Source organism: Sturnus vulgaris, chromosome 1 (assembly GCF_052056855.1).
Source record: "Sturnus vulgaris isolate bStuVul1 chromosome 1, bStuVul1.hap1, whole genome shotgun sequence".
In the NCBI taxonomy this organism is placed as follows: Eukaryota; Metazoa; Chordata; class Aves; order Passeriformes; family Sturnidae; genus Sturnus; species Sturnus vulgaris.
This window is the reverse complement of record NC_142243.1, coordinates 16067965-16091358: the sequence shown is the minus strand read 5'-3', so window position 1 is coordinate 16091358 and position 23394 is coordinate 16067965. Positions and strand designations below refer to the sequence as shown.

Here is a 23394-nt window from a genome sequence, read left to right as displayed (position 1 = left end):
CACAACAACATATGGGTCAGCCTCACAATGTGGAAACGGGAAAGCAGGATTAGTCTTTGCACAGTAGATTGCTGACACCTTCTTTCTGAAGTGGCTGAGCTTCTCAGCTCCTGCTGCACACTGTGCATGATTGGCCTAACTGAGAAAATCTTTGAGAGTGTCAATGAATTAAGGACTTTGACACCTAGAGAGGTGCATGCTCCTGAGACCTGTGTGTACCTAGACAGCCTAAACAGAATCTATGCATTTCAAGGCCTGTTTTCACTTGTGATGGCAGAGAGAGACAGGAGGATAGCCATGTAGTTAAGGGGACACTCTCATCATCAATTTCAGAGCTCATGCTAAACAAAGCAGTGCTGGCAGCTTAGGTCCCTTGACTCATTGCTGTTTCTTCAGTCTTCTATAGCAAATACCATTAACCCCATATTTAAGCTGTGGAAGTAAGGCAGATGGTTCAAATGAACACACCAAAGGCTCACAGGTATCTTTCAGACACAGTATGTGACTGAGGGAGCTCTTTGGTTTTTATTCCAGATTGTCTCTCACGGTAATGGCTTATTATTACTGACACACTCATCTCTGTTGCCAAGGTTACCCTGCAGCTGGTTCAGCAGGACCAAACTGGATGGAAGTCCTTGTCACCTCTGCTTGCTGTCAGTGCCTGCATAAGGGCACTGCACTATGCAACTGCTCTACAGTCCCTTGAGGGTATATGAAGTGCAGTGGTCTTTTCATTATAGATCCCAGCCCTAAGGGAGTGACTATAGTTTCCCATCTGTTTCATGGTCAAAGATATAGCCAAGTCTGTAATACAGTGGACATGGAATTTTAATGGTGAGAGTACATGACATCAGTGTCAAGATGTCTTTCCTTTTTTTGTCGTATTTCTGAAATAATCAAAAGCTCAGGAACACTGATCACATACATTTGCACAAGCTGAGAGTTTTCTACTTTTCTGAGCCCTGTATCAGACCAGGAAACAGGCAGACTTCATGCAAGACTGTAAAGCATAAGGGGAAATTCTGAAGTACGAAGTTGATGTCTGTCTGTCTCTCTCTCCACATAGCAGTGATCTGCCTTGGAATCAGTTACACTAATTTTCCACCATCAGACTGCTTCCCTTAGACACACCTAACTAGAATAAGGAAAGCATATATGCATAATTATTTATAAATATTATCTGCAGAAAAATTGATCTGCTCTGTGCTATTCTGTCAGAAATGCAGACATCACCGAGAAGAAGTCAAGAGGAAACAGCATAGCATAAAAGAACCCCCAAAACTCCATTGTTCTTCTAGGAAGATTGATTATCAGGCAGGGCTAACCACACTGTTATGGCTTGACCCTCTCACATCTAAGGTCAGGATCAAAGGGGAGAATAAATGATAAAAAAAGAGAAACCCTCCCAGCCTTATTCAAGGGATTGGGCTAGTTGTCAGGAGTAATCAAGGACTCCTGATGAGTACTTAAAAGCAGGAAAAAAGAAAAAGACAGCAGGTTAGATGTCTCTTCCAGTTCAGAGATGGCTTCAATGAAGAAACTGTACAAACATTTGTTGAAAGATGTTCTGATCATTGTACATCTTTCAACGAATAAATAACATTCTTGTTTTGAAGGATTTAATTATCCAATATCTGGTTTCTGCAACAGGCCTGGTTTTCCAGAATTAAAATAGATATGCAGACAGCAAACAGGCTGACTACAGCACTCAGATTCAATACCAAAGTGAGGAACTACACAGTTCCACCTGAAGGAGGACAACCTGGAGAAATACCTGTTCTCAAAACGCATTCCTAAGAAGGTCCAAAACATCACATCCATGAATCATGGAATTGTTCATTTAGGGCAGGTTTTCCCTCTTTTCTTGCATAAGCTCATCATTAAAGATCTGAATGCCATCCTGACCAACCCTTCATTCTGAGTGAGGTATAGGATTATGATCTGAATCAGGACTAATATCCACATTGAATAGTTTAATTCTATGGCTGCAGTGGGAAAAAAACAAATCCCAGAATACAAATAATCTCTGATTTCAAGAGTTTCAGTAGCCTTAGTAGAATACTTTGCTCTTCGGATATACCTTCCAAAATCAAATCCTCATCCTGATCCATGCTAAGACCTCGCAGTTCCTGTACATTTTAATAACAACTAGAGAGTATAGACATTCTGCTTTCGTGCATGACTGCAAAGCACAATCCAAACTACAAAAACTGTCACACCTTCAACAAATTTCAGATTATTCATTATAAACAGGTACAGTGCTGTTGTAAACACAGCCAGCTGTTTGCATGTTTAATTATAGAATATGTTTCCATAGTTTAATAGGATAATTACTGTTTTTGTACTCATCCTGGGACTTGTTTTTCTGAAGTAAAAGAGTCAGGAGACCAGATCCTGAAAGTGGAAGAAGCCAGGCAACAGAGAGGTTTACCACAAAAACACAACAGAACAATTCTGTGTTGACTCTGGAACTCAGGTGAAGGCAACTGCTCAGGAGACTAAGGACTCTGTTGGAAGAGCTGTGCCCTCTGCAACCATCGTTCTCACAGAAGCCACGATGGCCTCACCTGCCTTGGGCAAACTGCTGACACGGCCTGATCTCTTCCTTTAGTCACACTGGTTGTGTGACTGATTGATGTGATCATGGAAAAGCCTGAACTTGTTTATATTTGATGGAGTCAGTCTCTGACCTGCCCAGAGGCCTAGCTGAGCAAGGCCTACAGCACTGGTCGAGTAATCTCAGGCTCACATCTGGTATGTACTCTGTTAATTTTAGAAGAGTTGCACTTGTTTACACATAGCCTGAGGTAGCCATAATAGCAGGTTAGCTGAATTGGTAATAGAGAGACTTTCTCATAGGAATCGGTTAAAAAAAACCAACCAAACAACATTTTTGGCTTTTAACGGAGAATGTGAGACGCTGGTAGAAGAGCACATGGTGTCACGTACCAGCTGGCCCCCAGTGCTGGTTTGTCCCCAAATGAGCCCGTGTTTTGGGGGCAAGCTCCGGACCAGCTGCTCCCCGCGGGAGACGGCAGCTGGCTCCGCTCCCCGCCGGCGCTGGCCGCTGCCTTCGCGCAATCACAGAATCGGTGAGGCTGGAAAAGACCTCTGAGCTCATCGAGTCCAACCGATGGCCGATCACCACCTCGTCAACCACTCCATGCCACGTCCCGTCTTTCCTTAAACACCTCCAGGGGCGGGAACCCCACCACCTCCCCGGGCAGCCCACTCCAATGTCTAACACCCCGCTGCCATTCTGCGCGGTCTCTTTTCTCCTGCAAACGCCGCCGGACCCGCCGCGCCCCCCAGGTCACAACCCGGGCGCGCAGCCCCCCCCACCCCCGACAATCCCCGCGCACGCGCGCACGGCCCGGCCCGCCCCGCCCGCTGTAAACAAACCGCGGGCGGCCCCGCGCAGGCGCAGCGCCGCCGCCGCAGCTGCGCACGGAGCGTCGGGCGGTCGGGGCCGGTCCGGGGGCGCTGCCGGGATGGACGAGGACGTGCTGACCACCCTGAAGATCCTCATCATCGGTGAGAGCGGCGTCGGCAAGTCCAGGTGAGGGGGCGCCCGCCAGCCTTCTACAGCTTCTTCTGGCCGGCCGGCTCCGGCCTAGGCCCCTTGTCGGATAACGCCGTCTGGGCGCGGCCTGCGCCCCATAGGGCCGGGCCCGCGGGGGGAGCTCCTCGCCCCTTCCCGGCCAGATCTCCGCTGGGCTAGAGGTTGCCCCCTCCTTCTCCTTCTCCGCAGCGCTCCCGCAGCCGCCAGCAGAGCTGGAGTCTGCCAGGCTCAGCTGCAAACAGATGAAGCGGGGGTTCTGTCGGGCTGCCCTGGGCCGCCCTGAGCCGCCCTGAGCCCGGGGCGGTGTTAGTCGTGCGGAGATAGGTGCCCTTGTACATCTCCATAGCGCTTGGGGGTTAATGTCTAGTCCATAATGTGTATATGCAGAGTCACAAGTGACCCAGCATTGGGTGTGTGCGGGGAAGCACAGGAACGCAGCAAAGTAGTTCTAACACAGTTTTTTTTTGTAATTACAGGCTTTATCATGTACTTCGAGGTTGATTTCTTCCTCCCTGCGTATTTATGCTTTGCTAAGCTATAGATTCCGACCCTAAGGAATCTTGTGTGTTGATTTTTTAAATAACTACTTTTTAATAGTAACACAGTTCTTACTGAAGGTTGTGGGATATAAATACTGGAGGGCATCTGGGAGTGTACCACACCGGTAATTTTATATTTGATATTTTTGTGGCAATAATACGTGTCCTCTGTTATGACCCTAAATTACATACAAGTTGCTAATTAGAAAAAAGAAGTGCCCGTATTTGTTAAAAGTCTGCTAGTACTCGTTTGAGTTAGCTACTGAATTGAGAATTAGTACATTAGGCCCCTGGTGACAGACATGATCTGAGCAAATTTCTTTTAGTTGATGTCATCTCTTATATATGAGTGGCCATATGGAAGAATTTTTCCTGGGGCAGATAAAAACATACAGTGGTTGTGCATACCTATTTATATACATATTTCTTTACATCAGAAAACTTGTTAAAAGGGGCATTATGTAGAGGAAATAAAAATGCTATTAAATGATAATAGTGCAGTTGTTCAGGTACAGGAACTTAATATTGAATTACTCCTAAATTTGTATCTCTTACCTGATGGTTGACTAGGAAAGGTCAGATGTTAAACAGGTATTAGCATGGTGGAGTAAGAGGTTGGAGTCCTGACTTCTGAACAAATACTGTCTTTAACGTGGTCCCTGTGAGAGTGCTATACTTTGTAGAAGATGATAGCTACGTATAAAAAAAAAGGTAGAAGTTGGCTGGGCTTGGCATACAAGACTGGTAAAATGATGGTTTTATTCTAGTAGCAGTATAAAGGTTCCATATTTTTTTCTGTTCTGAATGAAACTAGTATTGGTTGTAACTAAAAATAGCTGCTCTTAAATAGCATCCTTATACAACCATCTGAAGGTACTGGTAAAAATCCCGTGTGCTGTGATTTAACAAAAAAAATATTATTTTAATTGTTATTTGATAAATAAAGCTACCATTTGGTTCTAGGGTTCTAGAGTAAGGAGAGAAAAAACGTTGGTTTGTGAATAACTTGGAGTTGTCACTCGTCCTCATTGAAACAAGGGAATTTCAGTGGTCACTGTTTTTGTCAATGCCAGACTGTCCAAATGCTAAAAAACACTTCTAAATTCACATGCTAAAAGAGGGGAAAAGAACAGGATGGTGGGGAAGACCAAAAACTAAATAAGGCTTTGTTTTGTTTTGCCATCCTGGAAATAAGTAGAAGTTGTGGTCATAGCAAACAGCTGCCTGCCACATGGACTTACCACAGATACATAAGACTGTTGATTTTAGAAACTGCATGCTTAGAATCTTTGTCTCTCATAAAAATATTGCATTTGACACTGGTGGCATTCTTAAGGGACCTTGCAGTGCTATGGTGTGATGTGCTGTTAAATCTTAATTGTAAATTTTTCTATTGGTAGCAAACACATTCTTCAGGATGGGGGAAAATGTTGTGTGCGTGAGTCTGAGTCATTATATACAAAGAAATACAAAATGATAAAACACTGGGGAGCTATTTCTACTCTTCAGCTTCTGTGTCTGTTTCTGATGGGTGTTGTCCTTGCTGTTCCCCTGTGTGCCCAGTTCAAGAAGTTATTTCTGGGATGAAAAGCTGACTTGGAATTTATTTCTCAAGCTTACAGAAATACTGTGTGAAGCAATATTGAAACAAAACAAAAAATACTACTTTTGTACTGAATTCTGGAAGAAGAAAAGTAGAATAAGGTTGAACTAAAATGCTTTGCAAAGCAGTTCGCATGACTGTTCAGGCAACTGATTTGACAGCTTGTGTGGTACTTTGTTTTCAAAGAGACGTTCTTGGTAATACATGCAGAGAAGAGATACGGGGTCAGGTAGCAGAGCATGTCTGCTCTATTCTGTCCATGTTCTTTTCTTTTTTCTGTATATTCTCTCCTACAAAAAAAAAATCTGATGTGAGTTTATTTAGCTGTGTGATCTTGCTATTCCTTGCAGCCATTGTAATTTATGGGCTTCTAGCAAGGTAAGGATATGCTGCAATGATAGAATCTCTTATTTTTCTTTTTTCCCTATCAGCCTTCTGCTGAGGTTCACAGATGATACATTTGACCCAGAACTTGCAGCAACAATTGGTAAGTATGTGCTGATACAACGTTAGAAAAACTGTTAACGTTTTCAGTGTAAAACTGTGGTTTGTTCAGACTTGTGTAACACGTAGTGGAGTTCCAACGAGTTTGCCTTTCTGTAAGAGCTACTACTGTGCTACTGATTTATCTGTGCAAAATAGCTGTCTGGCTTTTGACTGGTCATATTGCTGTCCAGACCTTGTGTCTATGTAATATGATACTTGGTAGCTATCTTAAGACTCTGTACCAGGTACTGTTAACTCTTCCAACTTCTGACAATACTTGAGTGCACTAGGCTCTGCCTGGCTTTTGCTTTTCCTCTGTAGGGAGAAAATTACAATGTGGCTTTTTTTTCTACTTAGCAATCAGTTCCTTGGCAGCTAGACTCCTGAGAAAAGTGGAAGAGAGCCAAGAATCCAGAGCTGCTGGGGAAAAAGGCAGTGACGTGTCATTGCTGTGCTGGTATTATACCTACCAGCATGGGTCAGTTGTGCCTGGGGAGAGTGACCCAGAATGCAGGATAACTAAGTAGATTGGTTCTCAAAGGAAGCAAAATGGAGCTTTTAAGAGTGTGATACAGCTCTGTGCCAAAGTAATAGCTGAAATTATGGAAAATAGAGATACTTTTTCACACCGTCATTTCAGTTGCATTTTTTTACTGTCTTTGTAGGAAGAGTTCTGTCTAAGAGCTTATTTAAAATCTTTTTCTTTGGGTTCAGCTGTTGGTAGGCAAAACCAGCTCTTTCTAATTTATTAATAATTAAATAAATAGGTCTTTTTTTCATTAACGTTAGTAAGATACAGGAGTACTATTTCATATAAAGCACTGAGAAGCCAAGGGGAGGAGCATGGCCTGTTTTTGTTAATTCCATTGCTTATGAAAAGTGAAGTTGTGCAAGCTGCCCCACCTCAGTTTATGAGGGAGGATAGCGTGGAAGAAAACAGGAATTAATTAGATCAGGTGGTGAAGATGGCAGTCTTGGATTCTATTCTAATATTTTTGGCACTGTATATACTTCAGGTCCTGTTACTTTCTTGATATGTCAACCATGTGATCCAGGAAGTTAGTGCAGAATAGCTACTTCAGCTTTCATGATGTTTTGGATGCCAAAAGAGTAGTTAAGTCTATGAGTGGGCATCTTTATTGTTTGGGGGGTTTTTTGTTTGTTTTTAATGGTGGAGCTTTTTTTTTTCATTCTGCTTTTTGCATCTGTGTCAAAAACTGGCATCAGTGCACTATTTAAGAAACTAAGGAATTATTTCCTGAAGTAATTATTCTTTGAGTTTGTAAAAATGCACAACAGCATGTGTGGTAGCTAACTGCTGGTTGTTAAACAGCAACAATTCAAGATTTCCTGCTGGCAGATCCTACCTGGCAGGTCCTGCTCTGCTCTATTTCTGATGTAGAAAAGGAGGAAGAATACTCAATGTAAGCATTACTTCAGGTAGAGTTTGAGTTCTGAAACAAATATACTAATGTGGAATGAATGTGATCATTTGGCAGGAAGTCAGTTTCTAGAGACTGAGCAAATGCTGGCATAGATCATGTTGTATCTGATGTTTGAGGTAGTGCTGTGCAGTAGAGTTACTGTGACCCCAGCTGTGCAAGTCCTACAGCGTGGTGTGTGGGGTACTCCTAGGGGAGAGCAGATCCATTTTTTGTCCACTTAACAAGAAGAGGACAGAATCTGGGTTCTTATTCGTTTTCTTGTTTTTCTCTTTAAACTGCTATCCACAGGCATTGCCACTTTTCTGATGAATGAATTTCTAAGAAGCAAAATGTCTAATTTCAGGGCATGATTTGTTGTTCATATAGATTAAGCAGTTGGAGTGAGTTCCTAGAGGTAGTTATTCTGCTGCATGAAGACAGACCCTAGATGCCAATTTCAGGTACTTACAAGATGGTGAAATGTCAAAACACTTTGTGAGTTTTAGCTTGGAGTTCTTTTTGTGCTAATTAAACACTATTTTGTTTTGAGTTAGGGAACAGAAGGACACGAGGTTTTAAAGCCTTTCCTGTTGAAACTGAAGAGTATGGTGCTTTTTCAGAATGAATGGACTATAAATAACGGTTCTTTCAATGTCATCTGTGTACTGACTGCTGAACTGGCTACCATGACTATATTTTCTTATTTGGATTAGAGAGTGAGGAGAGCTTTGCTTGGTTTGGTTTTCCTTAAGTTAGAGCAAGAATTGCACACAAACCCACAATACTGAGGAAAGCCTTGGCAGCAGCAGAACTGGTTCCCTGTGATGACCTGTTGATCTTGCCTTCATGGATTGCTCAGACCTATTGGGTGAAAAAGAAAGAAACCCTAAATGATTGTTTCATGTGGGTTATTCTTCAGAACTTAGTAAAAATCCTGTGATATTCTTTGAAGAATAAGCTGCTTTTGGCAAATAATTTAGTTTCAGTGGCTTCAGTTGGATTAAATATGTTGTATTTAACCTAGCAGATTACCTGTCCTTGGTATTCTCTTGAGTCTGGCTTGTTTGTTGGGCTTCATCACATGGGTCTTACCAGACTTCATGTACCCCAGTATTTTCTGTTGTCCCTGCTGCTCATGCTTGTCTTCACTTGCTTGCTCTTTGTATTAGAGATTCTAGATAAGTGTTCAGTGCAATCCATAGTTCACAAATGAAGTGGTATATTGCACAGATCTGATGTCTCTTAACTCTTTCCTTGCATTTGGAGTCCTCAAACTCCTAAGCTGTCCTACTTGTCACTTAGCCACAGCACAAATACTGCACTGTACTCATTGTGCACTTCCTCTAAATACAGCATGGCATTACTAGGCTGAATCTGAGCCATATCAGTGTCAGAACTGCTTCTTGCAGATTGTAAGTCCACAGTATGTGGTGTGTAGTGCTGAGGCAGGAGGTGTTAACACAGGGGAGTACAGTCTAGTAGTGCTGTCTTGTTTCTGGCTGCCTTCCAAGGCATGGTGGAAAGCACTGTCAGCTTTCTGCTGTCAAGGGTAGACACAACACTCTTGCAAGGTCAGAACTAATACCTGTCACACAAACATGTCTGTATTTCACTGTTGGTTTTAGGAAATGTAAGTACCCGCTTTGTTCAATTCAATAAGATTTTCTTGAGCCCTAAATTTTTTCTACTTGTCTTTCCTTATGGCAGAATGGCAACCAAAACCCTAAATACTTAAAAGTTGGGTTTTTTTTGTTGTTAATTGGCTTTTATATGTGTTGAGCTCCTTTGTTTGTTAGAATTCTGTTTTACATGCCTTAGTCACTTTAAGAGATGTATTTTGGTGTGTTATTAGTTCATTTTCATACTTTTGCTTTTCAACAGTCAGTTTAACGCATAGGGTTTATCCACTATTTTAGTTTCTTATTTTACTTACATTGCTCTTGCAAAATTTAAAGTGAATTTTAAACCAGCAGCAATGCTAACATAAAGGTGTATCTGTATCCATTTCCATTAAATGAAAATTGCTGAACTGTCCAGGCACAATATACTGAATGGTAGAAAGATACTGTGGCTTCAGAATACATGTTTATCTTAAGGAAGAAAGTTTTCTTCCTTGAATTATTATGACATATTTTAATTTCTCATGTTAAGAAGCCAGTAGACTTGTAATATCTGCAGTTACAGGTTTTGGTGCCAGACTAATGGATAAAAGAATGCACTGTGAACTGTTGAACATGCTGACTGAACTGCAGATGGGGATTTTTGGAGTTCAGGGGAAGAAACATGCAATTACAGTGGAAGAAAGAGATTATTTTAGTCCGAAAGTCACTGCTGAGTGCTGAAAAGTGGACAGAACAGAATGTTCTCTAGGATCAAATTGAGTCAAATTGCTAGCATAGCAGTCTTCTATGAACTAGGTAAAGTTCTAAGAACTGGTGTTAAATCAAGTAAATAACGACTGTTCTTTTCTGTGAACATAACTAGAATAATGTCCTGTTCTTGTGCAAAATATTGAGCATTATATTACTGCCAAGTCAGGGCCTAGGAGTCCTAGTACCTGAAAAAAACTAAGTTCTGTTCAGTTACTACAAAAGTTGATGTACTTTGGGAAAATTTTCCTTGAAAGAAGAGTATGGGCTTTTTCCAGTGCAGAATATTGTCTGAAAAACACCTGACACTTCAGGGAACGCTTCAGTGAGCTGAGGTTGTGAAACAATGGAATAAAAATTGTGTTCATCTCTTTTGAAACAAGGCTCTTTTAGAGTTCAGTGCAACTGAAGTTTAAATCTGCCTATAATATGCAGTTTCTTAATCATCCTGTATATCCTTTGTGACTTTATGTTGAATGTATTTTGGCAGCTGTTTGTATTTGTTTGTAATCTGCATGAATTTGGGAATGTGAGTGCAGCACACTCATCCTGAGGCTCTACTAATTTTGTATTAAGTAGTTAAATTTTTTTTCTAGTAGAGAATGTGATGATTGACATTGTAATTCCAAGTACAAAAAGGTTGCTGTTGCACTTGAGAGTTGTTGTTATAGAAGTATCAACTTTCTAGACTGCTACTTCATTTTAGAGCAGCTGCCTTATGGGAATGAAAGTCGCTCCAAAATACTTGAAATGTATTTCTAGTTAGTTACTTGCTATTAGTAACCTAAGGGTTAAATTAAAGCATAATGGATCATAACTGTGCAGAGCCTCTCAAACAGATGTGTGTCACTATATCCTTTAAATTTGCAGTCACTAGCATGTTGTTCTCCTTGGCCTTAGTTTGTGAGCAATTGATAGGCTGCTGTTTCCTGGAGGTGGAGGACACATGAAGGGGGAAGAATTGTTACAAGTTGGAGTAGATGACTGAGCAGCAGAACCATTACCTTGTTTTCTGTTTGGAGAATGTTTGTGAGTAATGAATAGAAAGTTAATCCATTTGAATTATAAACTTGAAAATTTGTCCTGGAATATGTGCTTTAATACAGGAGATGTAGTATTTGCCTTACTTCCATAAAATATTTTGAGTCAATAGCTTAAAAGGCCCTTAGGCTTTTGCAAAAGCCTGTCAGCAAGAAAACCTTGCATTTTGAGCAAGGTTCGTAAGTAGCTAATGGAACTTACTCTTCCTGCTCGTGTCAAAACATGGGGTTTTTTGGAGTTTGATTTTTATTTTTTCCATTTCTCTTTATTTTCTTTTTCAAAGATAGCTGTAATATGTTTGAAGAACCAAAATGTTTTTCCTCTTCTAGGTGTGGACTTCAAGGTGAAAACTATTTCAGTTGATGGAAACAAAGCTAAACTGGCAATATGGGTAAGTCTCTCCTAAGTTCTTGTATTGCTTTGCCTTAGGAATAGCTAGAGTTTCTATAATGTATTATTTGTATAGAATCCTTTTCTGTTAATATAAAGGTGATTTGGAGAAGTTGGAGGTTAATACTGCAGCATTCAGAAGGTGCAGTGAACTGTGGGACAGCTGGCTGATGGGGTAATTCTGCTGCCTGTGAGCTTCTGCAGTACTAATTCCAGGTCTGGTTGGGATAGAATTAGAGAAAAGGAGGAATTAAATGGTAATAAATCAGTAAAAAGGTGCACTTCTTTACTAAATTTTGCCTGTAACACTGAGGCTGTGTATTAACAGGTTAAGGATTACAGGTGCATACTCATTTTTGTCTAAACTTCATAGCCATCATATGAAGGCTTTTATAGGCTCAGCGTCAGAATTATTTGTAGCAGATGGATTTCAAGGAGAGAGGGGCAGTGTTTGTAATCATAGCTGTTCAGCTTCTGCTTTAGTTAAAAGTAGAACTTCCATTACAGCAAGTGAAGAAAAAGTACTTCCAAGTTTCTTAAAAAAATTCTCCATTGTGTAAACCAGCCTCCACACTGACGTGACTTGAAGCACATTTTTGAATAGGCAGACTCAGTTGTGTCTTCTTGTACCAAGCAAGATTAAAACTTTATTTCTTGTATAAGCAGGTTATCAGACCTATTTCCTTGGGAAGTAGTAGTAGAACGTGAAATCTGTATTGCAGTGTTTCTGTAGCTGGGAGGGTACTTCATAGCTCACTAACAAACAGGACTTATGTCTTAGTTACAGTAGTAATCATCAGTGAAATAAATGGGTTTGACACAGAAAAGAAATGCAATAGCTTGACAGAAAATAAAAAAGGCATACAGGAGGAAATCCACACCGATAGCAGAACTAGGAATTACAAGTTAGGGTTTATTTTCTTTCATTTTGATAAATAGAAAGAAATAATCCTGAGGTAAACTGGAAAAGCTTGTGAAGGTGTGTCATGATACAAAACCAGTTTTAGATGTGTGACATTGAGTGGCTTGTAGAACATTGAAGCTTATCCAGGTTCTTTGTCAGGCAATCCAGCGTTTCATGTGTCGCTTCTAACCTAAGTGAATAAAGTGGTTTAAATATTCTATGCATAAAGTCTTCAATGAGCATGCACTATTACTTAATCTCTGATAGTAAAACAGCATTCTAATTTTGGTGGGTTTTGGGTTTTTTTTTTCCCAGAGCTATTGACTTTAAATTTTAGGAGGTAAACTCAACTTTGCTTAAAACCAGAAAAACCTCTGACTTATTCCTGCTGCTGCTGTGTTATAGCATGTTAGTGCACTTACCCAGATAGTCAATCAAATTTAATTGGACCAAGTGATTGAAATGAAGGAACTGGTTTTGTTTTCATGGGCTGTGATGCTTGTTAGAAAATCTTAGTACTGCAGCTAAGCTGCTTTCTTGCTCGTTGCTGCAGTGCTAGCTGCAGATCAAATGCTTTTGCAGAAATGGCCATCTTACTGTTATATAATGCAGTTACATACTGCATTTAAGAGTTCAAAGGTGTTTCCCAGGACAGACTACATAAAGTCTCAAAGTTAATGTGTAGTAAACCAGCAGGGGATGGAATAAACTCAACTACTCTGCTACGGGAATATAGTTTAAATCTTACTTTGTATGTTCATTAGAAGTAGAATACCTGAAAGCTAAACTACATTCTGCTCAAATTCTGAATAATGGAACTTTTTGAATGGCTTATTAGGATACTGCAGGTCAGGAGCGGTTCAGAACATTGACCCCCAGTTACTACAGAGGTGCACAAGGTGTTATCCTAGGTAAGTATATTTTGCATGCTAGTTCACATGTTTGTGGTTTTCTTGTGCATTGGAGTTACACAAACTCATACAGCCTTTATATAATATCTAATTGATATTAAAATTCTTTGTGTTGAGCAACTCATATTAAAGCATCTTGGTGTCTCAACCTCTTTCTCATGTAGTCAGTCTGACTTGAGAACCTCTGATTTTTGCATGAGAATAAAAGCTACTGCTATCTGAGCGAATAACTTGGAGCTGTTGTCCTTGTGCTTTCATGGATTTGTCTTTTATTTATTGGTTTTTATTTTGGCCCTGCTTACTAAGTGCAGAATAAAAAAAATTCTCCTCAGTGTAGCTTCTCTGTATCAGTGACACAGCTTTTTCTTTTTCTTATCCCTGTTGTTTCTTTCGTAATGAAATTAGTAATATAAACTGTGTGGAGTCTGGCTGAGGTTTTTTTGTTACTTGCCTCCCAGCTGATGGAATGTTACTCAGTCAATCACTTACAAAAGACCAGCTGGGCATGTAGAAAGCACCAATCTGTGTGTGAGAAACTCAGGCAAAACTCATAATTTCAGCTTCATGATGAAGTCTCATTTGTATTTTTTTTTTTTTGTGTATGGAAGCCTGTTTGCTAGGCACTAAGCTCTGAAATTCTGCTTCTCCACTGCTAGGAGTGAGGAGCTGACTAAAGTAAGGGCAGGGATGTACATTTAATTTTCTTGAAGTTGCTTCTGACTTTAGAGAATCTTGCTAAGCTAATGTATCTAGTTAAATTGTTTAAGGTGGAATAACATCTGTCATGTGATCTCCTGGTAGGTTTCCCAAGTTGTGAGTTGCGTTATCTTCCTGTTACAGGAAGATGCTGTCAAAGCATGTCCTGTCAAGTCCCTAAGTTGCACTGAACCTGCCACTTAATGGTGGAAGCTGTAAACAAGCACTGTTTGGGAGATAGAAGGTTCTGCTGTTGAGATTTGCTCTCCCATTTTATTCAATATCTCCTGACTCTTTCTTTGTTACTTGTCTTCCAAAAAAAATTGGCTTCATGCAAGCCAAGTTACAGATTTGATTGAAAGAAGCTGTTTATGCCTATCTGCCCATGGGATGTGAAAACAAAGGAAAAAACACTTTCTTAGCTTCAGTACTGGAGGTTGTGCTATCCTCTTTGCATAGCTGTTGTGTAGTGATTTTTAAGTATCCTATATGAGGGATCTACTAGTGTAGAATTCCTTGGAGAATGATAGTCTCTAGCCTGTAAGCTAGAATGTATCAAGTCTGAGAACTGTAGGTGGCTGAAGCTTGGAGTTGTTCTGATTTGAGCTGATGGATGTCCTACTTTTTTTCCAGTTGTTTCTATAGAAGGTAAATTCGAATCCTTAGAACTCCTTCAATTTTCTGATTCAAAAAGCTATCTTTTTTGCTCCTTTTGTAATGTAAGCTGTAATTCTTGGAAAAATGTTTTGGAATAATATCACTAATATCTTTCAGTTTATGATGTCACGAGAAGAGATACTTTTGTCAAGCTGGATAACTGGTTAAATGAATTGGAAACATACTGCACAAGGAATGACATAGTGCAAATGTTAGTTGGAAACAAGATTGATAAGGTAAACCAAATTCGACTGCAGTAAGTAATCTGCTAGTGTATTTTATTAATAAGGAATATTAATGCTTTGTTTCATTATAGGAAAACCGTGAAGTTGACAGAAATGAAGGCCTCAAATTTGCAAGAAAACATTCCATGTTGTTCATAGGTATGTTTATAGGTATTTGCAGAGATCTTTCTTGATATTTGTTACATAAGGAAAAGTACCACTTCTGTAGGATTGAGAGTCTTTATGTGTACAGTCGAATTAATGATATTTCTCACCTGCACTAGGCACAAAGGTAATGGGTATTCCTGTTTTTTAAAATTGTGCCTATGTCCAGATACCTGTTCTAACTTGGATGATTATATAAAAATTCATAAGTGTGAAAGGCAGAGTACAGGCTCTCTGTAGCCTGATGAAGCCTGTTTTTTTGGTTATAGAAGTTTTAAGTCTGTTGTAGGTTGAAACTTAAGAGAAATATTAAATAAGTTACCAGAAGTTACGCTAACACTTGACTTTTCATGTCCCTTCTCCAGAGGCAAGTGCAAAAACATGTGATGGTGTGCAGTGTGCCTTTGAAGAACTTGTTGAAAAAATCATTCAGACTCCTGGACTGTGGGAGAGTGAAAGCCAAAACAGAGGTGTAAAGTTATCAAACAAGGAAGAAGGATATGGAGGAGGAGGAGCATGTGGTGGATATTGTTCTATGTTATAAACTTTGGGAAGCTTATTCTTTGCATATTTAAACAGATAGTTACATCTTTCTGTACATAAAGTCATTAAATGCTATTTTTAGGGACCTTGCAGTTTGCACATATTTGTTTTGTATCATGGCAGTGAACACTTGTAGGAAAAATGTTCTGCAGCTTTCCCAGTTTGAAAATGTTATGGTAAGCATGCCCAATTTGCAATCTCCAGGTTTTTATAAGTAGCATAAATAATGTGCAAGAACAAATGCACTAAAAGTTTTACAACTGTATACATTAATTGTGTAACTATTGTAAACAAATCCATCTAACAAATATTGCATTGTCTGCTCTTTGTCTTATTTTTAAATTCTGTTGAAATTATAGAACTATATAGTGTGCACAGATCTTGGAAACAGTGTGAGCTATAAATGTTACATTTCATCTCTTCTAGGAAATGCTTTTTGAAGGTATTAAAAGCAGCAGGATTATACAGTTCTTAGACAAATCTGCTAAAATTTTGTCTTCCAGCAGTGCAGTCAAAAACACTAATTGGCACAGGCCCTAGTTGGCGTCAGCACTTTCTTGAAGAGATGCTTTGAAAGCTTCCTTTGCAAAGCTGGGAGATGCCATGTTTTCCTTTTAATCATCACTTCAGTTGATGGCTTAACTGGAGTTTTAATCCTGTGATATTTATATACTAAATTTGTGGTACTCTTGCACTCTAGGTTTTTATGATGGTCTGCTCTAGACTTGCTGCAGAAAGTCTTCATTATTGGCAAGGGGTCTGAGTGATGTCATTGTTCTTTCATTGTGAATCATTTTGCCACACTTCAGTATGGATTCCTAATTTTCTGAAATGTTTGTAATATAAGTTTGTCTCAACTGTAGCTCACTGTTACTGTGAGACTTATCACGTCTGCTTTGTGCAGCTACTTATTCAGAAATAAAACTTCTGTCACAGACACTAAATGGGAAGCTATAGAGCTTCTAATCTCTGTATGAAAAAATACTATTGCAATGAGTATTCACTTGAATTTACTGTATCAAAGCCAATGGTTTGTTTCAGAAGACTTGTATAGACTTAATAAATTTTTTTCCACAGTATTCAACTTTTTTAACCTCTTTCTATTGCAGAGTTCTATATTTTCTAGCACGTATGGTTTAAACAAGGTCATTTAGTACGTACAAGTTATTTCTAAAGGACAAAACAAACATGCTGTGCTGTGCGGGTTTTTTTTAAATAATCACTATAGTGCAGTCAGTAAATGAACTATAAGGCAGTTTCTTATAAATATAGTGAATTACAGCATCTTCTATTGCTGTAAGGTTTTGTCTAAATGTCAGCATACCTGATTTGTGTTTTGCAACAGGTCTTGGCTGCTTCTGTCAAAATTTGCTTTCTTCACATGGAAACTTGTTTTCTATTCTGTTCTATACTCGATAGAACTACCAAAATTTGAAGACTTAACCGTCCTAGTTGTTTTTCTAAATATTGTATCTAGTATTGTTAATGTAGTAGGATAATTTAAATATGTAAATGTAATTAATATTAAATATACAAAACCGTTATATTAAAATCTTAGATTTGCGTTACTATTGCATGCAGAATATGTGGGCTGAGCAAATCATGTTAGCACTGAGGTCAAAGGATTTTGGCTTTTGTAGACTCGCAGTAGAGGAAAGCTGTAGGTGAATTAACTCTGAATAACTTAATTTTGTCAGCAATTGTTGGCAAGTATCATAATTCCGGCAGATGCTTGTAATTTATTTTCGTATTTGTTTCCCCCCTAGTTTGGGTGCATCCCTGTGCTTAGAAGAGACTTAACTTTTGGTTTCTCATAGAAGGTCCTTTTATCACATGACCTGGATTCATCTTTTATTCTTCCTTTGCCAGATCTGACAGCTTTTGTCAGAGGGAGGGAATGGCAGGGTGCTCTGAATAGTGGGTATTGTTCTGCAAAAGAATTAAGTCATTTATTCCTTATTTGCACTGCAGAATATTTCTGGGAGAGAAACATTCTGAAACAGCATAATTAGTGAGACTGAGAGTAGTTAGAGGTGGGGTTTTTTTTGGTTTTTTTAAGTAAATGTTTTTTAATTGACTTGCAACAAGCCTTTTTGTCTTCATCTTTTAAGCATGTTTAGTTATGTGTCTGAGGAGTGTTTTTCCTAGAGTGTCACTTTTCATCATTGCTCTGTCAAGAAGCTCTGCACTGGAAGGCTGGGTTCCTGTGCTTCCAGTATTTGTTAAAGAACAAACAGTTCTGTGATAAGTTGTTTAATTCTTTCTCTCACCTTTTTTTTTTTACGGGGGGGAGGTGGGTGGGTTGTGGAGCTGCCTTCTTTCAAATAAATCAGTTCACATGCTTCCCAAGTTGTTTCCCTCCTTTGTAGGTCAAGTTATCTCTAAGTGTACGTCCACTGTTGTAGTTGTAATATGAGTGTATCTGAAACTACTACAAGCTGTACCATAAGCTCTGCTCAAAACTGATTTAGACCTATTTCTGGAATAGTGGGTGTATTGCATCCAGAGAAGTGTGTGCAAGAGGTCCTTCAGCCTACCTCAGCAGGTAGCAGAGGAGAAATGGAGATCAGTTTGCTCTTCATCAAGTAATGAGAATGTGTCCATGTCCGTGGCAGGGAGTTTTGTACACTAAAGCACTAAGCCACAATGATGTAACTAAGAAATCTTCTGTGATCGTGAAAAGCTGTTACGACTGAAGTTGCTTCCAGTTCATTTACTCTAGTCAATACTGATTAGCAGTTTAGTACTCTCAGGCCTGGCAGGTGTTTTTTGTAGGCTTTACACTAGCCTGGAAGAATATGGCACAGAACTTGCATCTTCTTAAATTCACATTTGAGAATACTGCTAAGTGTTATTATGGTTTTGTCTTGTATTTCTTCTGCTGCTGTTTTAAAAAGGGAGGTGGGGCAGGCTTCTGATGACTGTTTCAAGATGCTGGGATTTTTATTGCTAGCGGGGCTTTTGTCCAAACTGCAGCATCACTTTTCTTGTTCTCCTGCTGCAATAATGAGATCAACAGCTGGCTCAAAGTAAGTCTTAACAAAATAAAAATGAGAGTTCAGTCAGTCCTCAGACAATAACAGTGGCTGCCTCATGGCAGGACTACAGGGCACGATGGTCTCGCCTTTGTGTACCACAGTGATAACTGCTGTCTGTGATGCCTTTTCAGTTCCCTTCTTTGCCAGTAACCTGATGCATAGTGAGCTACAATAACCTCTCTAATTTTGCCCTCTAGTTTGGTGCAGTAATTCTATGTTTTGAAGCCTCGCTGATAAATTTTTTCAAACCCAAAACTTGGGCAGCCTGTATTGTAATCAATACAAGTTAATGCTATTTAGCTACTGGAAGATTGATGGAAGTGATCATGGTGCTGCATCCATCCTGTCCAAAACCCCTGTGGTAGCTTTGTGTCTTGCTGTCCTGTGTGCCTTACTGATGCCCTAATAATGCCTTATTGATGAAAGCATCAATAAGCAACATTAGCATGAGCAGGACTTCTTCATGTTGCCAGACAAATCACTACATACATTTCAGACCTAGTTGTGCCTTGAAGGGCAAAATATAAGGTGTTTTTCCTGGCCACTGTCCAACAGTGGGGGAAAAAAGGGAGAAGCTCTCCATTAAAACTTCCAAGTCTTTTTTTGTTTCTACACTCTTTGTTTTTGTCTACCTGTGGCACCTTAATTGAAAATTTATGAAGTGTTATATGGGCAAAGAACTGTGAAGATGTGTTTTCAAACTACTGAATGCGTATGTTCCATGATTGATTTAATGGAAGTTCTGTCCTTATCCTTGTGCCTGAGTAACATCTGGTCCTTTCTGTTAGAGTGAAAATGGTCACAGTGAGTAAATATTTCTTTTTCTTGTGCTCTCAGTTTCTATAACATTTATGCATGTTTTATGTACAATGATAGCAAAATTCCCAGTCAACTTCTAGAATTTCTGGGCTGTAGTTCTTTATTTTAAAAGCTTAAAACAACCTCAGAAGAGTTTTAAAATAGAAGTGTTAAATCATGATTGGAAGGAAACTCTTCTAGCGTTTTCTGTGTATCATCAGCTCTGGATTTACTAGCATCTGGTAATAAGTCTGCTTGGATCCTTTCGACAAGAGTGCTTGGTTCCCAGTTCCTAATGCTTGTCAGGCTGGACTTTCTGAGGAATGCGGCTATGCAGATGTTGTTGACAGCATGAAACTTGTTCTTTAACAGTAATGAGAAGGTCCAGATGTAGCTACTTAGGATTAGGAGTGAAGCTGTGAGCTGAGGTTCAGGGAAGAGCAGTAGCATCCCCCCAAACCGTGAAGACAGTTTTAGTAATGCGTAATACATCGTGTACACAAAACAGAAACTATTACGGTGCATGGTATATTAAGTTTATTTAATATAGCTAACAATACTTCATTAATACAATTTAATAAAATATGTAAATGTATAAACTTTTTCTATCAGGGATTATCTATCATCTCTTGAAATTCAGCTTTAGACATAATTATTTTTGGTCAGGTTAGGTGTGAATAGATAGATAGATGCATGCTAAGCCTTTGGGCAGGTGTCATCCAGAAGAGGAGTAAGAATGTTTATGGAAGCAAGATGGAGGGAACCTGAGGGACTGCTGTAAAGTTGTCAGGAGAGGATTTGGTTGGATACTAGAAAAAGGTTCTTCACCCAGTGGGTGGCTGTACACTGGAACAGGCCCCAGGGCGGTGGTCACAACACCAAGCCTGACAGTGCAAGAAGTGTTTGGACAATACTCTCAGGTACATGGTGTGGCTCTTGGGGCTGCCATGTGCAGGGCAGGAGTTGGACTTGGATGAACATTTTGGGTGCCTTTCAACTCAGAATATTCTTTGAAGAGCTGGGCTTTCCCCAGTTGAGCTAGACCTGAGTTTTCCCTGGAAATGGACGTGGGGTTCTGGCAGACACTGAGTGAACACAGCACAGCAAAGTGCCGTTGTAACAGGTCCATTTCTGGGAAGCTGCTGTCCAATGGGGTGGCTATTAACATCTACTGGTGCCTGTGGTTATTCCTTCCCTGGGGCAGGACTTGGCACTTCCCCTGACTGGGCTTCAACAGGGTTCCTTTTGGCCTTTAAAAGGGATCTCCTCCGTCCCTGGGTGGGCTCGAACCACCAACCTTTCAGTTAACAGCCGAACGCGCTCTCCGATTGCGCCACAGAGACTGATGTGTTGCACTTCCCAGAGGAGCTCAATTCCTGACTGTTCCATAAGTGCTGCTGCTGGTGCCTGCATGTGCTGCACAATGACAGAGTGGTACTGCAGGAACGCTGCTGCAGCAAACCTGGCGTGCTATTGTGTCAGAATACAGAGGGAAGAAATGCTGTTACCTCCTGTGGGGAGTGAAAGGTGAGATTTTTGTTGAAGTAGCTGTTCCTCACTGCTTACCTCTCTCAGGAGAGAAGGTCGTGGGGTCATGTCATGCCAGGCAATTTGCTAATGGTTCCAAGTTAACAGCCTGTTTCTTGTGCTTTTTGTGCTTCTGGAAATTTAGCTATAAGAAATCTATATGGCTTGTTAATTGTACGTTAATGCAATTAAAGCAAAACACAGGTACGTTTCAGAACATGGATTGTGAGCCATCCAACTTACTGACTGCATAATTTTCAGTGCATCTGGGAACTGCAGATTAGAGGTGAGAAAGCTGTTGGGCAGGTCTTAATGAACAGAAGATTTTGTGGTGAAACTTGCATTTTTAAGCTTCCTATTGCAAAAAACAAGATATTATCAATGCAAGTGGGCATACATATTTTTACAGTCAGTCATCAGCCAGGAAAATGTAGAGCCTCCTGCTCTGTGTGGCCTTGTGTATTGCTAGAAGCAAAAGGATAGAAACTACTGAGATACATGACAGGAGCTGAGTTCTGTTCAGCTAGTGGATCTGTACCTGGTTTGTCTAGTTTTCTGCCAGAAAAAAAATTGTTTTAGTATTCCAGCCATTTTGTTGTTGCTCATTTGATGAAGGAAATACAGCAAAACGTTGGCTTGAAAATGGTTGAATTGCTCTTGAAAGTTAGGAAGCTTAATCTCTGTAGGGCTGTGCTACTGAAAACATTGCTGGTGAAGTTCTCCTGTCACTGAGCTGCAAAAGCATGGAAAGATGTGTCAACTGTAGAGGGGCTTGGAGCAACTTTCTTTTTGAGAGGTAGGAACTGTTAGGTGGAGAGAAAAGTACTCTCAGTAGCAGCAGTAGATAGCTTTTCCTAGCAGGGAGTATGACAGCGAGCTTCTTTTCCTCTCTCTCTCTCTTTTCCCTGTAAGGCAATCTACACCATGTGTCTCAAAGCTGTGGGGCAGCTGTGTCCCACAGTGTGCATTGGGGTCTTACTGCTCCAGCTGCCCCCCTCAGGAGCTAAAATGGTGATTGCTCCTGTCTGCCCTGCGTGCTGGGTTTCCTGCCAGGATCCCTCATGGAAGCCAAGGATGGAGATCCAGGTTTCATCCTGAGCTGGATTTGGAAGGTAGCTGGGCTGTATGGACCTGGGATGGCTTGTGTAAAGCATTAAAGAGAGAATCCACTCCTTTGTGCCTCCCTCACCCCCCTAACTACTTGTAAGTCAGGTGGACATAAAGGTCCCTTTTCTGGACTATGCCATTGCTCAAGTGCTTGTGTACATTGTATGAAAAATGATGCCTAATCGTGTATAAAATAACTTTCAGATGTGAGAATTTGTGTGTGTTCTCATGCTCTGTAACTTCTGCCTCCTTTGCAGCCTCTACTGTAGGGCTTTGCAAGGGTTAGATGAGTTTGCCACCAAGCAGAACTCTTTCCTCCAGAGCTTTCATCTTTTAAATGACCGATTGAAAACTCCCTTTGCCTGTGCACAACGGATTTCTATCAAGTCCTGTCAAATCTCCTAATCCGTTTTCATCTTATGGTGCAATTTACTTTTATCCAAAATACAGCTCTCCAAATTTGCCAAAGAAAACACTGGGCATTATAGAAAGACTGTTTAAAATTAAGGTGTTTGGAGGAATCTGTTAGGAAAGTAAAAAAGTATAAGAAAAGAAAAAAGGCAATGTGTTTTTTATATATATGTTTTAAAAAATATTTTATGCTCTGATTAGAAACTAAGTGGACCCTTGAAACCACAGTCTCTTTCCTTATTGAAATTTTATGTCTCTCAGTTAATAAGGGGCCATGAAAGTGCTGGAATTTTTATTTAAAGGCCAATGTGAACATTAGAAGATCTTTTCAGTCATAACTGAGAAATGCTGCTAAATGAAGCTTGCCAAACTGATACAAGAGAAAAGATATTTGTCTTGGGCACCTGCAGTTGGCCCTCTCCAAAGATTGAGTTCTCCATAATCATTAGTTCTCTGCAGGGCATAGAGAGGCTTGCAAAGGCAGTGCAAAATGGGTCTTGATTGCTATAGAAGCATCTAGGTGGCAAACTCCCTTTGAGTATTTGGGCATAAATTATTTGTGTAAAATCTTACAAGGACACAGAAACCTGCAGCTTGAATTAACATACCCGAGTTCCCACTTAGTGTCCTTGATGCCAACCACTTATTTCCCCCTAGTTCAGTAGCTGTAGCTTTCCTGTAATAGTTCACAGGTGTTCTATATAAACTTCATTTAGGTGCATATGGGGAAATAGGAATTATGGCCATTATGTTATAGAAGCCTTGCTTGCATACTACCCAAATCTAGCTAGTGCAGTTTAATAATGTAGGGTTATTGTAGCTGTTCATTCTCAGTAGGGATTTTTAAACATCTCTGGTTACTAGTGGGTTGTGATGTCTGGAGCTCTTTCATGAGGAGTAAGAAGAAAAAGAAGAGATGAGGTCCGATAAAACAGAGAGTGTTTGACCAGTGACTGTGTTTTAAAGCTTGGTGCGAGCTCTAGAAGGGCTGGGGAAGCT

The 23394-nt window shown here is 40.1% G+C and overlaps 1 protein-coding gene and 1 non-coding gene across 2 annotated transcripts; one reads left to right on the top strand and one right to left on the bottom strand.

Moving 5' to 3' along the window:
• The first annotated feature begins 3450 nt into the window (after nucleotides 1-3450).
• Nucleotides 3451-16593, top strand: RAB18 (RAB18, member RAS oncogene family). The gene is made up of 7 exons (XM_014880401.2): nucleotides 3451-3559; nucleotides 6136-6191; nucleotides 11354-11415; nucleotides 13157-13229; nucleotides 14700-14818; nucleotides 14899-14965; nucleotides 15337-16593. The coding sequence occupies exons 1-7, from the start codon at nucleotides 3492-3494 to the stop codon at nucleotides 15513-15515; spliced, it is 624 nt and encodes a 207-aa protein (XP_014735887.1). The 5' UTR covers nucleotides 3451-3491; the 3' UTR covers nucleotides 15516-16593.
• A 4026-nt stretch (nucleotides 16594-20619) lies between these two features.
• On the bottom strand, nucleotides 20620-20693 carry TRNAN-GUU (transfer RNA asparagine (anticodon GUU)). The gene has a single exon. It is a non-coding gene; the product is annotated as a tRNA-Asn (tRNA).
• Between the last annotated feature and the right edge of the window lie 2701 nt (nucleotides 20694-23394).

What these genes read in the sequence shown, in the direction of transcription:
- RAB18 (XM_014880401.2), top strand. Translation starts at nt 3,492, where the DNA reads ATGGACGAGGACGTGCTGACCACCCTGAAGATCCTCATCATCGGTGAG. An exon ending in AGAACTTGCAGCAACAATTG is followed by an intron (nt 6,192 to 11,353) that starts GTAAGTATGTGC and finishes TTCCTCTTCTAG; the next exon opens with GTGTGGACTTCAAGGTGAAA. An exon ending in TGCACAAGGTGTTATCCTAG is followed by an intron (nt 13,230 to 14,699) that starts GTAAGTATATTT and finishes AATATCTTTCAG; the next exon opens with TTTATGATGTCACGAGAAGA.